This window comes from Nycticebus coucang, chromosome X, assembly GCF_027406575.1.
Source record: "Nycticebus coucang isolate mNycCou1 chromosome X, mNycCou1.pri, whole genome shotgun sequence".
Classification (NCBI taxonomy): domain Eukaryota; kingdom Metazoa; phylum Chordata; class Mammalia; order Primates; family Lorisidae; genus Nycticebus; species Nycticebus coucang.
Window position 1 is genome coordinate 55,056,560 of NC_069804.1, and position 15,226 is coordinate 55,071,785.

Here is a 15,226-nt window from a genome sequence, read left to right on the forward strand (position 1 = left end):
TGTCCCAGCCTCCCAAGCAGCTGGGAATACAGGCACCCACCACAACACTCAGCTATTTTTTTTTCAGAGATGGGGTCTCTCTCTGGCTCAGGCTGGTCTCGAACTTGTGAGCTCAAGCAATCCATCTGCCTTGGCTTCCCAATGGAAGATTCTTTTCTTCCAGCCCCTCTTCCCATCTAAATTTTACCCATCCTTCTTAAATCTCCTTCTCCCAAGAACATTTATCCCTCCTGGCCTGCATGGACCGTGTCCACTGCACAGTCAAAAACAAGGACAGGAGACTCTTTGCCAAAGTTAAAAGCGCATCAAACACGCCTAGCATTTATTATTTTAATCACAAACCTAAAGACCCCCTCAGTACACCCTCCTTGGGGCCTGGCCCCAGCAATCCAAAGCTGACAACCTTGGGTGTAGGTGGTAGGAGGGGTGAGAATGGGCAGGGAGTGTCTCTTGGTAACTCTGAAATGAAGTGATTCCTCCAAATGGAGAACCAGGTGGGGACCAGAGGTTGGGGGTGACCTAACTTCTGAATGGGAGGGTCAATAAAAAAATCAGATAAACAAACGAGGGGATACAATATGCTTTTGTAACCCTCCTCCAAGCCTCTGCCTTCGTGGGGGAGGCTTCTACATTTCCCTGGGCTGGGGAACTCCCAGGAATGGCCCCTTCCTTCATCCTGTTCCTCTACACATTGAAAATCAATACTGGGAACCTGGTCCCAGCTGATCCCTCTTGCTTCCCCAAATTGCCTCTCAAGGAAAAAGGCAGGACCCAAGAGGGCCCAACTCTCACTCCAGATCTAGGTCTGGAAAGTCAATTTAGAAGATTTTAAGATCTGCCACCTTCCCCAAGAGTGAGGTTAGCTTATAGCCCTCCTAAGTTATATCAGGTTGGTCCCAGGTTAAGGCAGGGGAGCTTAAGTACCACTCTTCCCTGCAGTGTGGAATGTTTGGATGGGATGTCGCTAGGGAAAAGGGCAGGACTATAATCTCCACACTGGGTGGCCTGGCTCCTCCATTCCTAGAAGGCCAGGACTGAGTTCCCAGGGGAAGGGGGTAGGTCTCATCTTCCTTTCCTTGCCTGGGCAGGGTAGAATTCATGAGGAAAGGGCAAGGCTAGGAACTCTTATTTGATTCCCCTTCTGTGCCAGGATAGAGAAGACTGCTGGTTCCAAGACAAAGGATGGAACATTATTCTGACACATTTTCCTAGGAGACCTGGCTAGAGCAGTGCCTAGGGTACAGGGGTAGGACCCCTTCCACTCTCTTTACCTCACTTGGGCAAGGATGGTTCCCAAAAGGGCAGGGGCAAGGGCAAGGCTGTGATCTCCATAGTACAGAACCTGATCTCATTGCCTTCTCCCTCTGAAATACCTGTACTGGGCTGTTTCTTTGGGGAAGGGGCGAGGCCTCATCTCCTCTTCCCCAGAATACCTGGGCAGGGCAGTCTCATGGGAGGGTAGGGGAAAAGGCAGGGCCTCATCCTGACTTGTCCTCCTTTCCTGGGTGGGGAAGTCCCAGGGGAAGGGTGAGGCCTGATCAGGACTCCTCCTCCATGCTGAAGCTGCTGCGGCGGCTGCTGGCCTTGGAGACAGCAGGGGATACTGAAGACAGCAGGGGGTCAGAGGCAGCCCGAAGTGGGGACAGGGCACTTCCTGATAGTCCTCCCACCACCCCCTCCTCCTCCTCCATCAGAATGTCCTCCAGCCCCAGGTGGAAGGGGTCCCCCAGATCCCCTAGGTGGTCGCTGGGAAAGTGCAGGTCCAGAAGGGCATCCGAGGGTGGTGCTGGGGGCTGCTGATGGGGAGCATTCTGGGCAGGTCCTCCCACTACATGAAACGTTACTGTGCCTGGCCTGCCTTCTTCCTCAAGGTCCAGCTGCTCTGGCTTGAGGCTGTCAGAAGCTGAAGTTGTGGCCAGGGAGAGCAGTCCTGGGGTGGGAGGTACCGGCAGACCATGGATCTGGGCCTGCAGTTCTAGCTCCTGCAAAAAGTAGGGGGTGGGTGCAGGATAGGATGGGGTTCAGAGGCAGAGAAATATAAATGCTAAAAGGACAGTCTGCCTGGGTTGGAATTTCACCTCTGCCACTTACTAGTGAAACTTTATGTCAGTCTCTTAAAGACCCTGAGCCTCAGAGTCCCAGTTTGTAAAATGGGTATAATGACGGTCCCTATTTCATAGGGTTGTTGTGGGGATTAAATGAGTTAATGGATACAAAGCTCTTGTCACAGTGCATGGCACAAGATAAATGCTATGTACATTGGCTAATACTCATTATTATTCTTGTAAATGTTATGATTATTACTTCTTCTCCTCCTCTGAGTTGGGAAACCTGGGGTCCCCCCAAATATGCCACGAGGGGAAACCCTGTCCTGTTCTTCCTCTGCTTCTCACCCCCACCCAGCTACCATCTCCCCTTCCAGACCTGAATTCGGAGCTGCAGGCTGCGGTTGGCCTGCTCCAGGGATCGCTGCCGGCTCTCCAAGTCTTTGGAGCGCTGTTGCTCCTTCTGCAACTTGCGGATATAATCCACAGAGGCCTTCAGGATGGTGCCCTTGTTCCAGCGCATCTCCCTGGGGGGCCCAAGTGGGAGGAAAGAAGGGCAAGTTGCATAAGGAGTTTCTCAGGAGCTGAGCCAGGGATTGTACCAGGCAGACAGAGAACGTCATATACATGTCTAGAGCTTGAGGTGGGGTTACATCAAGGCAATGGAATGCTCAGATGAAAACCCCTGCCTGGAACCTTCCAACAGTGCCCCATTATACTCTGAACCCTGGAAACCCTCTGTCACACGATCCCTTATGGCTTCTCTCTCACCTATGTCCCTTTGATTTATCTCACTACAGCCACATTGGCCTCTCAGTGCTGCTAGAACATGGAAAACTATTTCCATGTCAGGGACTCAATCCCAGTTGTGTCCTTTGCCTTCAACACTCTTCCCTACACACCCACATGGCTTCCTGCTTCACCTCCTTAGACTCTATTCAAGTGCTTCCTTGTCACTTGAGGCCTGTCCTGTCCCCACCCTCCATACCCCAAGGTGTAACCCTCTGCACATTATTCTCCTATTTTCCTTCTATTTTTTATTCTTCTCATAACACTCATCATAAGAGATTTCTTGATTTTTACTCATTTTATCTTGTCTTATTGTCTGTCTGCCCTCACTAAAACATCAGTTCCACAAGGAACTTTGTCTATTTGGTTCCCTCTGGTATCTTCAATAAATAAATCTTGAAGAAATAAAAGGACATACTAAGTGAACACACACACACACATCCTACAGAGACCAGAAAGAGCACAGAGACTACAATGTCATGTACCTAATGTTTTAAGTGGGGAATAGTGAGGCCTACAATCCAGCTTAGGCTGAGAAAGAACCAGAGGAGAATGTCCTGGGCAAGACTAGCTGATAGGCCCCCAAAGCACAACTTCAGCAGCATGGAGCTACCACCCCACCTCCCACTGGCTTGAGGTTCCCAACCAGACTCACGGGTCACTGGACTTGGGGATGAGAGTGCCCAGCTCCTTGATCCTATCGTTAATGTTGAATCGCCTGCGACGCTCAACTTGGAAGGAAGCGGGTGAGAAAGAAAGAGCAAGAAAGAGTCATTAATCAGCAAGGGCAAGGCAGGACTGCACAGTGCCTGGGCAAGGTCACAAGTTCCCTGGCTTACTCAGGTTGTGATTGTCTTTCTTCTGCCGTTCCTTCAAAAGGGCCTTTGCCTCCGTTTCTGGAAAAGAGTGAGGGTGGTCAGGGCTTCCATGTACAAGAAAGAAGGGAGCATGTGCAGATGCTGAGGTAGGATTTGGTAGGCTGAGGAAGTGATTTTTTTTTTTTTTTTTTTGTAGAGACAGAGTCTCACCGTACCGCCCTTGGGTAGAGTGCTGTGGCGTCACACGGCTCACAGCAACCTCTAACTCTTGGGCTTACGCGATTCTCTTGCCTCAGCCTCCCAAGCAGCTGGGACTACAGGCACCTGCCACAATGCCTGGCTATTTTTTTGTTGCAGTTTGGCCGGGGCTGGGTTTGAACCCGCCACCCTCGGCATATGGGGCTGGCGCCCTACTCACTGAGCCACAGGCGTCGCCCTGAGGAAGTGATTTTTTTTTTTTTTTTGAGACAGGGTCTCTGCCACCTAGGCTGGAATGCAGTGCCATCACCATAGTTCGCTGCAGTCTCAAATTCCTGGGCTCAAGCAATCCTCAAGCCTCAGCCTCCTGAGTAGCTGGGACTATAGGTGTGAGCCACCATGCTGGCCAAATTTTTTTAAAGGGCTTTTATTTTACTATTTCTTTCCCTTTTTTTTTATAGAATTATTTTATTTATTTATTTATTTATTTATTTAGGCCGGGGCTGGGTTTGAACCCGCCACCTCCAGCATATGGGACCTGCGCCCTACTCCTTGAGCCACAGGCACCGCCCTTTTTTTTTTTTTTTTTGATACAGAGTTTCGCTTTGTTGCCCTTGGCAGAGTGCCATAGCATCATAGCTCACAGCAACCTCAATTTGGGCTCAAGCAATTCTCTTGCCTCAGCCTCCAAAGTAGCTAGCTACAGGTGTACGCCACAATGCTGGCTAATTTTAGAGCTCCTGAGCTCAAGCAATCCACCCGCCTCAGGCCCCCAGAATGCTAGGATTACAGGAGCAAGCCACTGCACCTGGCCTAATTTTACTCTCTTTTTTTTGCAGTTTTTGGCCAGGGCTGGGTTTGAACCCACCACCTTTGGCATATGGGGCCGGTGCCCTACTCCTTTGAGCCACAGGAACCACCCTCTTTTTTTTTTTTTTAAAGACAGTCTCAAGTGCTCACCCTGGGTAGAGTGCCGTGGCGTCATAGCTCACAGCAACCTCCAACTCTTGGGCTCAAGCGATCCTCTTGCTTCAGTTTTTCCGTTTTTAGTAGGACAAGTTCTTGCTTTTTGTGCAGACTGGTCTTGAACCCATAAGCCCAAGCAATCCACCGCCTTAGCCTCCCACCCAGAGTGCTAGGATTACAGGCATGAGCCACTGCACCCGGCCTTTACTATTTCGTATAAAGCCATGGTGACAATCAGTTGTTCAATCCCAGATGAGAGGAAGTAGGGTGAAAGCAGGACCACAGGCCATGTGGAAAAAGAGGGCAAAGAGACCCCATTTCTGTATGCCTAAGGCCTTTCCCCAAGAACTAGGCCCACCCACAGACCTGGTAGGCATGGGGATCACCCAGGGTACAGGGTGAGGGTGTGGGGCCAAGACCCTGTCACTTACCAGAAATCTCTCGTTTGATGTTGGGCAGCTCAGCTGGGCAGGAGTTGCTGACAGTAATGGCTGGAGTGGCCACGCCCTGACTACTGTACACGTCAAGCAGATTTCCTGACACTGGGAGCTGGGGGGAGGAAAGGCAGAGAAATAATGATTGGCAACAGACCCCAGGCTCAGTCCCTCCTCAGAACCAGACTACTGACCCTCCATATACCCCAAAAGATTGGACCCTCTAACACAAGGGATCAGCTGACTAGCATGGGAACCTTTCATTCTCTTTCAAGGCAATTTCCTGTGGCATCCCAACATGGAGGGCAGAGCAAACTGTCCTACTCTGCTTTGCTAGGAGACTGAAGACTGCCTGACTTATCACTCCACCACCCAGCTCCTCATTCCTCAGTGACCTCTGAAGCCCCTCTCTCAAATCCCAGGGCTGCCTCAAGAAAGAATCCTGGAAAACCATGGTTCTCAGGTCTTTGTGTGCTCTGATGCGACATTTTGGTCTGTTAGCTCCTCCCAGCACAACGTTACAATCCAGCATTCTTGAAACACTCCAACCCAATCTTCTCAGACTCTGATAAGTTGTTATGGCAATGTTCCATCCAAAATCTAGCCTCTTGGAGCGAAGCGTTCCAACCTAATCTCCAATCTTGTGCTAAGATCAACTCATACCACCTTCCACATCATGGTCTCCTACAGCTGTGTACCAAGGTCCTGATAACCAGTATCTTCCTGAACATTCTGACCTCTCAGAAGATTCTTGTTCAACTATGCAACTAGCACAGCTTTTATGTTAGCCTAGGTTTTTTTTTTTGCTTTTTGAGACAGAGTCTCACTATATCGCCTTGAGTAGAGTGCCATGGCATAACAGCTCACAGCAACCTCAAACTCTTGAGCTTAACCAATTCTCTTGCCTCAGCCTCCCAAGTAGCTGGGACTACAGACATCTGCCACAAAGCCCAGCTATTTTTTGGTTGTAGCTGTCATTGTTGTTTGGCAGGACCAGGCTGGGTTCAAACCTGCCAGCTCCAGTGCATGTAGCTGGAGCTCTAGCAGATCTACAGGCACTCAGCCTATGTTAGACTAGTTTTCATATCCTGGATACACTCTAGGGCAGCACACTAATCTGTAAGTATACCAAAGTATCAACTCCTGATGAGTTTTCATCACTTGAAACCCCCTTTAGTCTGCTGGATCCATTTAATATAAGGTCTCAATATCTAGCTGTGTCTAAATTAATAAAAAGTTCTGGCTCAGCACCAGTAGCACAGTGGTTACGGTGCCAGCCACATGCATTGAGGCTGGTGTGTTCAAACCCAGCTCAGGGCTCAGCACCTGTAGCTCAAGCGGCTAAGGCGCCAGCCACATACACCAGAGCCAGGGCCTGCCAAAGAGCAATAATAACTACAACAACAACAACAAAAAAAAAAAAAAAAAAAAAAAGCCAGGTATTGTGGCGGGCGCCTACAGTCCCAGCCACTTGGAGGGTAAGGCAAGAGAATTGCTTAAGCCCAGGAGTTGGAGGTTGCTGTGAGCTGTGATGCCACAGCACTCTACCCAAGGCGACAGCTTGAGGCTCTGTCTCAAAAACAAACAAACAAACAAAAAAAAAACCGCCTGGACCAGCTAAACAGTAATGACAACTGCAACAAAAAAATAGCTGGGCGATGTGGCAGGCGCCTGTAGTCCCAGCTACTTGGGAGGCTGAGGCAAGAAAATCTCTTAAGCTCAAGAGTTTGAGGTTGCTGTGAGCTGTGATGCCACTGCACTCCACAGAGGGCGACAAAGTGAGATAGTGAGACTCTGTCTCAAAAAAAAAAAAAGAAAAAAAAAAAAAGTTCTGACAAACTGGTACCATTTTTGGTTTTGAGCCAGAGTCTCACTATGTCGCCCTCGGTGGAGTGCCATGTTGTCACAGCTCACAGTAACCTCAAAATCTTGGGCTTAAGCGATTCTCTTGCCTCAGCCTCCCAAGTAGCTTGGACTACAGGCCTACAGGTGCCCACCACAACGCTGGGCATTAAACTATTAAACTGGTACTTTTTTTTTTAGAGACAGAGTCTCACTTTATCGCCCTCAGTAGAGTGCCATGATGTCACAGCTCACAGCAACCTCCAACTCTTGGGCTTAAGCGATTCTCTTGCCTCAGCCTCCCAAGTAGCTGGGACTACAGGCGCCTGCCACATCGCCCAGCTATTTTTTTTATTGTTGTTGCACTATGGCCGGCGCCCTACCCACTGAGCCACAGGCGCTGCTCTAAACTGGTACTTTTTTTTTTTTTTGTAGAGACAGAGTTTCACTTTATGGCCCTCGGTAGAGTGCCATGGCATCACACAGCTCACAGCAACCTCCAACTCCTGGGCTTAAGCAATTCTCTTGCCTCAGCCTCCTGAGTAGCTGGGACTACAGGTGCCCACCACAACACCTGGCTATTTTTTTGTTGCAGTTCGGCTGGGGCCGGGTTTGAACCTGCCACCCTCGGTATATGGGGACGGCGCCTTACCGACTGAGCCACAGGTGCTGCCCAAGGTACTTTTTTTTTTTTTTTTCAAGAGATGGAGTCTCAGTTTGTTGCCCTCAGTAGAGTACCATGGTGTCACAGCTCACAGCAACCTCCAACTCTTGGGCTTAAGCCATTCTCTTGCCTCAGCCTCCCAAGTAGCTGGGACTACAGGTGCCCACCGCAACGCTCGGCTATTTTTTGTTTCAGTTTGGCCGGGGCCAGGTTTGAACCCACCACCCTCAGTATATGGGGGCCAGTGCCCTACTCACTGAGCCACAGGCGCTGCCCATTGGTACCGTTTTTTTTTTTTTTTTTTTGTAGAGTCGGAGTCTCACTGTACCACCCTTGGGTAGAGTGCCGTGGCGTCACACGGCTCACAGCAACCTCTAACTCTTGGGCTTATGCGATTCTCTTGCCTCAGCCTCCCGAGCAGCTGGGACTACAGGCGCCCGCCACAACGCCCGGCTATTTTTTTGTTGCAGCTTGGCTGGGGCTGGGTTTGAACCCGCCACCCTCAGCATATGGGGCCGGCGCCCTACTCACTGAGCCATAGGCGCCGCCCCATTGGTACCGTTTTTATACATGCTTCTATCCTCTTGGTAAGTTGGAAAAAAACAAAGCTATAACCACTAGGTATATTTCAAAGCAAATTATGAAACTCTTGGAATGTTTGAGAACCAGAACATTACAATAGTACATCCCGGGCGGCGCCTATGGCTCAGTTGGTAGGGCGCCAGCCCCATATACCGAGGGTGGCGGGTTCAAACCCGGCCCCGGCCAAACTGCAACCAAAAAATAGCCGGGCATTGGGGCGGGTGCCTGTAGTCCCAGCTACTCAGGAGGCTGAGGCAAGAGAATCGCCTTAAGCCCAGGAGTTGGAGGTTGCTGTGAGCTGTGTGAGGCCACGGCACTCTACCGAGGGCCATAAAGTGAGACTCTGTCTCTACAAAAAAAAAAAAAACAATAGTACATACCTTGCTCTAGAAAGTTTTATATGTATCCACTCTCTATAGGGACAGCTGACTGCAAGAGACTTGGTATATTCTAATTAGTATGTGGTCTGGGTATGTCCCAGTGACCCAACTCCCTTGCTACATCCAAAAAGTTGAGAATCCCACCTCTTGGTAATTTACACAGCAAAGCCTAAGTAAGTACCTAGCCCCTCAGTGTGCCCTACTATCTCTGTGAACTCCCCATCCTCTATCTCCCAAGGTATACAAGGCCTACCTCTCAATCAGCAATCCAACAATTAGCCTTCCCAGTTCTTACCATCAGGCCACCCTCTCCATCTCAACACAATCTACATCAAGGCTCTCATATAGCCAAGCCAGTATGGGTGTGATCTCAGGGATAGAGGGGTGCCCTCATTTGCAGACCAACCTCCCATCTCAAGGACTCACTGTGCTGGGGAGCTGCAACCCTGCAGTGCCTCTGGGCAGATAACTGAGCATCTCATCATTGTAACTGGACTCCAGGCTGATGATCTCATCAATGACATCATCAATCTGGGGGAAAAAGTAAATATTATACAATGTTAGAAGAATTTTGGGTGGGGGAAGTGTAGGAGAGCTGGCTGCAGCTGCTTACCTCCTTCTCTGAACTAGACCCGATGGTGAGCAGCGCCATGGGGCTGTTGGGAGCACTGCCCGTGGGGCCTGTAGCATGGGCAGCCTCAGGGGCAGGTAGCGGCTGGGCACTTGTGGGGCCCGGAGGTGGGGTGAGGGCTTGAGAAGCCAGCTTGGGCCCAAGTGTGGTGGACAGGTACTGTTTCACCTGCTGCCGGCGCGCCTGCTGTAGATGGTAGCGTGTTGGGTTCTCCAGGTGGGTCTGTACCTTTGGGATGAAGAAAGAGAAGGGCAAGGTAGAATAAGGCTCCAAGGGGTAACTCTGAGCCCTAGCCTGACTCTCCTAACTTATCTGTTCCTAGACTCAGGCAGGCCAACTGGAGAACCTCTAGTAGAATCTGAGAACCTCCCCAAAAATACTAGTGAGTCTCCCCCAGGAGCCAAACTCCATTTCTCAGAAATTCTTTGTTGTTGTTGAGACAAAAGTCTTAAGCTATTGCCCTCGGTAGACTGCCGTGGCATCATAGCTCTCAGCAATCTCCAAGTCAGGCTCAAATGATCTTCTTGCCACAGTCTTTCCTTTTTTTTTTTTGCATTTTGGCCGGGGCTGGGTTTGAACCTGCCACATCGGCAGCCCTACTCCTTTGAGCCACGGGCACTACCCTTGCCTCAATTTTTCTATTTTTAGTAGAGACAGGGTAGGGAGTGGGGGGATGGGGGTGTGTGTCTTGCTTTTATGCTCAGGTTGGTCTCGAACTCATGAGCTCACGCAATCCACCTGCCTCAGCCTCCCAGAGTGCTAAGATTACAGGAATGAGCTGCCTCGCCTGGCCTATTTCTCAGAAATTCTTTGCAGCCCCCAAGATCTACCCATGGCTGAAAGGATCCCTCACGGTTTCTATAAAACTCATTATAGTCCCCAAGACTCCCTGGTAGTCTCTAACACTACCTAACAGACCTGGGAACTATACATAGCTTTGCAAGAAGCCCTAATGCCCAAAGAACTCCTAATCTCTCTCTCTCTTACACACACACACACACACACACACACACCCCTCCTCCTCCTCCTAAAAAGCCAGGACTCACTTGAGGCATACATGGCCCTCCATGGTCTACGAAGACAACCTCATGGACCCAAGAACCTCTTAAAACTCCACAAGAACATCTCAAAAACCCTACACACTTAGGATATGAGCACAGACCATTCAAACAGTACCAGAGATATTCCTTAGAGCCCCTAGGACCTTGTCCCAAAACTGCCAGGAAGCCCAGGGCATCCCTAGATCCTAGGGCCAACTCGTTAGTCCCCAGGATCTCCCTCCCAAGGGCTCTGGACCTCTCCCTTACCTTAAGCACTTCTCTGGGCACCTGAGCAGGAGGTGGACGGCTCAATGTGTGGCCCCCAGCAGAGACGCCTACCACAGAGATGGCAGGAGAGGCAGGTGCAGGACTGGGAAAGGGAGCTGCAGCAGCCTGTTCCCGACGTTCACGCCTCTCCTGCTCCTGCGCCTGGGCCCGCATCAGCTGCTGCCGCAGCAAGACCCTCGATGAAGAAGATGACGACATGGCAGGGGTCCTGGAGCCCCCTGCAGAAGACGATGCAGAGAGTGTAGCTGGGGTGGCTGGTGTGGCCTGCAGTGATATTGGGAGGCTGTGGAATGGGAAATATGGGGCCACAGGTAAGTTAAACGTCTCGTCTTGGGCCTAAGGGGTCACAGTGTGATGGAGCAGACCCAGGAACCAGGCCTGTCATCTGCCTTCAGAGGCCACAGTGTGGAAGCTGAGACACAGAAACCAAGACTGGTGGCAGCCCTCAGGGTTCATAGCCTGTTAGAGGAACCAGACCTGGTCCCAGCACTCAGAGGTCACAGTTTGGTGAGAGAATTTTAGCCCTCCAACCTTATGGTGATGCCTTGATTCGAGCATGTTCATGCAGTAAGTAGAAATGCCATTGCTCAGCTCTGGGAGAGGGGGCTTATCTTATTTAGAAGAGAGCAGAAGCAGCAGAATTGAAGCTGTGGCAGTAGAATGTGGATGCAGAGGGCTCCTAAGCCCAACTTGAGGCTGATGATGCTGAGTTTCTGGGGATAGGTGTCAGGCTATAATGGCAGCACCAGGCCCCTCTTCCTCCCCTGCCTGGGCCTCTGGTCTCAGGAGCTAGTCAGTCTTGAAAATCTCAGAGATTTCACAATCCTCTCTTCCTGCCCCTCTTCCAGTTCTCCTCCCCTCTCTTTAGAGCCCAGGCCCATGACTCAGCACATTTGGACTGCCAGGCAGGGGGAAAGAAAAGACCAGCAGGGATTCTCCAAGGGCTAAAGATGGGGGATTTGCTAGAGTATTGGAAGGGGCTGAGCAGGAGATGGGGGGATGACTCTACCTACCTGGGGTAAGAGTTTAAGAAGACCATGCCCTATCTCTGGGTGCTCCTGGGTGGCTGGAATATTTGTGTATGAATGGGTGTGCAAGTGGGGTAAGTAGAGGAGGTCTGGGTCAGAGATGCTGGAATCCTAGCTTGACCACCAGTTTTCCTGTGTGACATGCTCTTTCTGGCTCCTAATTTTAATATCTGGAATATGTAGGATGGTGAGGGAATGGGTTGGGCTGCAATCAAGGGCCTCTGCCCATGGAGAGGGGAGAGGAGGGCTGAGGAATTTGGAGGGGAGTCAGATAGGTGAGTCATACCTTGAGTGTAGGGGTAGGGGTTGGCTTTTGAGCTCGTAGAAGGTGTCAGGATCAAGAACGTTTTCTAATTCGATGTCAGCAACAATCCCAGATTCCGGAAGCAAAGAGTTCAGGCTGAGGGTAGGGGGGAGGTAGGAGTGGTGATCAGTGATTGCAGGGAGACCTTATTCCCCAGCCCTCCCCTGAGACAGAGAGAGAGACACTCAAATTTGGCCACCTTGCTAAGTACCACTACCATAAATTCTCACATACTTTTCCCTTCCCACTTTTGTTGTTTGTTTTTTTTTTTTTTTTGTAGAGACAGAGTCTCACTTTATGGCCCTCGGTAGAGTGCCATGGCCTCACACAGCTCACAGCAACCTCCAACTCCTGGGCTTAAGCGATTCTCTTGCCTCAGCCTCCCAAGTAGCTGGGACTATAGGCACCCACCACAACGCCCGGCTATTTTTTGGTTGCAGTTTGGCCGGGGCCGGGTTTGAACCCGCCACCCTCAATATATGGGGTCTGCGCCTTACCGACTGAGCCACAGGCGCCGCCCCCTTTTCCCACACCACTTTTGAATGCTGGGTTACCCATAGTCCCTTCAGAGAACAGTGAGAGTGCCTGGATCCCAACCCCCACACTGTAAGAACAGCCTAGCTTTGAGGAAAACAAAGAATTTAGGAATAACAGTTTACTTCACAGGATTTCTGACTTTGCATTCAGAGTTCCCCCAGTCACCATACCCCCTACTGATTTCTTTACAGCTGATTGTGACTCCAGGTGCACAGAGACTCTAAGTAGGGATGTTTCAGAGCCTAACAGTCCATCGTAACACAAAATGAATGCATCACAAAGAGAACTGGAGGTCAATGATTTTCTTCACTTTACCTAAGGATCTACTACTTCTCAGGAGTTTTTCCCAGGCCCAGCTAGAGTTCTTGGGATGCCAACACACACCCATATATAAAAATGGAAATACCAAAGGCTCCCCTCACGCCAACAGTCTGGATTTACAAGCGGGAGAACTGGGGGAGGGGTGATCTGCTTCATATGAGCATTCTTTTCTTAGCCAGAGGAGTCTGCCCAGCCCTCTGTTTTTTGGATAGATCAACACATACATACACACACCCAACACCCATTGGCACACAAAATAACACGCCACGTACACCTCTCCCTTTCAACTATGCCCAATACCATGAAGATATAAGTTGTTATAAAGGAATTAGAAGATGCTGAATCAATATACAAAAAGGCTACTGCACACCCACCATGCCAGGTCCTAGGACCCTAATGTACAAGGGAGACTAACACACACGTGGGTGAATATGCATCCTTGAAATTAGTCTGGGATTTAGAATCCTGAGAGATTGCGGGTGACTTCACTTAATAAGAATTTTCTCCCCTCCCCAAGGATCTGTTTTCCTGTCCTCACACTCAGATGGGGCCCTAAAACCACCCAGGAACTCGGGAAGAGGAAGCTCAGGAGCTGCTGAGCTCAGCACAATCCCAGGCAGAAAGAAGGCAAAAATCCTTCCCATGCTCACACACCCATTGCACAGAAGTTGGAAAAGATAGGTGCTGGGCTGGACTGGGAGCACTAGAGATCCAAAGCCTAGGATGGAGGTGCAGATGAGAAGAGGCCAGAGCACGGACGCACCCAAGCAGAGATGGTGCAATCTGTACTCATTCCAGCTCTAGGGACAGATTCAAGATTACCTCCCCAGGGACTGGGGTGAGATAAAAAGAAGAATGTGTGGGTAGGAAGTGGGCAGGGCTAGCTGAGCAGCTAGGGCAAATGGTAGCAGGTACAAGACCCTCTTCTAGTTTCTCAAACAAGGTCTGAGGCCTTCTCTAAGGTAAGAGGTAACATCATCTCCAACCTCTCTGCCTGCCGGCCTATCTCCCATTCAAGCCCCTATGGGGGTATGGGAAGAAGGCTTTTCCACTATCCCTGAAATCTGCCCCAGCTTGGGGTGGGGTAAAAAGATTATTTTGGTCAAGTCTTACTAAATGTTGCTTCTTTTGCCCATTCACTCACACTCGCAAGGCTGGTCTCTGGTAGCATAGCTGAGGGATCCACAATCCCTTTAGATTCACGTTATCAACACCGTAACCAGCTACTTTAGAGTCAGAGTCACCAAGCTGTCAGGACCCCTTCTCTCACACTTAGGGAAAAAAATTCCAGTATTCCCCTTAAAAGCAGTGCTTCACCTGACACAGCGTCCCCTCAAATTCATTTCCCTCCTCCCTGACTTAAGGATCCCAAATTCAGCCTCTAAGCATAGTCCCAGTCCCCCAAATTCAGCTACCTTAGACCAGTTTCTAGATACTACCGGAAGCAGGCACTCTATACCCAGTCAAGGGTCCCCTAAATATGACCCAAGCCCCCCTTCATACACTTCCACGACTCCTTTAAATCTCAACACCACTGCCGGATTCCTTAGGTGCTCTTCAAGACGTGCGCCCCGACGTCCTCCAAACCTAGGCCGAGGGTTTTCAACCCCAGTGCAAAGCCCTCGCTACCCCCATATTAGGAACCCCAGTCGTTACTCCCAGCCCCAGGCGGCCCCGCACCTGAGCAGCTGGGCCGAGTTGGCCGGCCTGCGCTCCTCCAAAAGCAGGAACACGGCTCTAGGGCCCTCCGCGCTGGTCTCTACGCCGTCCCGAGCTGGCTCAGCCGCATGAGACATGACGCCCGACTCCGGGCGAGCCCTGCCAGGCCGGTCGGGCCCCGGCCCGGTCCCCCTAACAAAATAAGAGTCCCCTTCCCCCCGCTCGCCACCGCCTCCTCCGTTAAGCCATGGAGCTAGTTCTGCGCGGGCGGGTGGCGTCGGAGAGATGGGATGGGCCGTGAGTCATCCCCCGCCCTGAATGGACCGACAACCCCCCCCCAACCTAACCCTGGACGACCGCCCTCCTCCTTCCCGTCCTCTTCCCCCTCCTCCCAGGGTTGGGGAAACTCCACAGGAAGTGACCGCACGGCTCGCTTGGCCACGCCCCCTAGGTGAGGCAGCCAATCGCTGATGGGAGATTCGAGGTCCTGCCTTAAGCAACGCCTCAGACGCAGAGAAAAAACTAGATTTAGCCCTCCCTTCTCTCCAGAAGGGGGCACGTAGGCCACGCCCTCAGCGGCAGTGGCAAATAGGCGAGGGGAACTTGGTTGAGTCTCGCCTCAGTGTTTGCTTTTCTTTCTCAGCTACGCCCCCTCCTTTCCACTTACCTCTCTTCCAGGCATTATTAGGCGCAGAGGACC

General features: G+C 50.9%; 1 protein-coding gene across 1 annotated transcript; it reads right to left on the reverse strand.

Annotated features, from left to right (window-relative positions):
• Positions 1 to 284: 284 nt before the first annotated feature.
• TFE3 (transcription factor binding to IGHM enhancer 3) lies at positions 285 to 14,943 on the reverse strand. The gene is made up of 10 exons (XM_053580817.1): positions 14,548 to 14,943; positions 11,992 to 12,105; positions 10,657 to 10,960; positions 9,332 to 9,577; positions 9,145 to 9,249; positions 5,248 to 5,365; positions 3,674 to 3,730; positions 3,490 to 3,565; positions 2,425 to 2,572; positions 285 to 1,982 (listed from the first exon to the last, which is right to left on the reverse strand). Exons 1-10 carry the CDS (start codon positions 14,661 to 14,663, stop codon positions 1,539 to 1,541), a joined length of 1,728 nt encoding a protein of 575 aa, XP_053436792.1. The 5' UTR covers positions 14,664 to 14,943; the 3' UTR covers positions 285 to 1,538.
• Positions 14,944 to 15,226: the final 283 nt, after the last annotated feature.

Coding starts and splice junctions, on each gene's coding strand:
- TFE3 (XM_053580817.1), bottom strand. CDS start 14,663: ATGTCTCATGCGGCTGAGCCAGCTCGGGACGGCGTAGAGACCAGCGCG. Junction 9,250..9,331: donor GGTCTAGTTCAGAGAAGGAG/GTAAGCAGCTGC, acceptor TTTTTCCCCCAG/ATTGATGATGTCATTGATGA. Junction 5,366..9,144: donor GGTTGCAGCTCCCCAGCACA/GTGAGTCCTTGA, acceptor TCCTCCCCCCAG/CTCCCAGTGTCAGGAAATCT.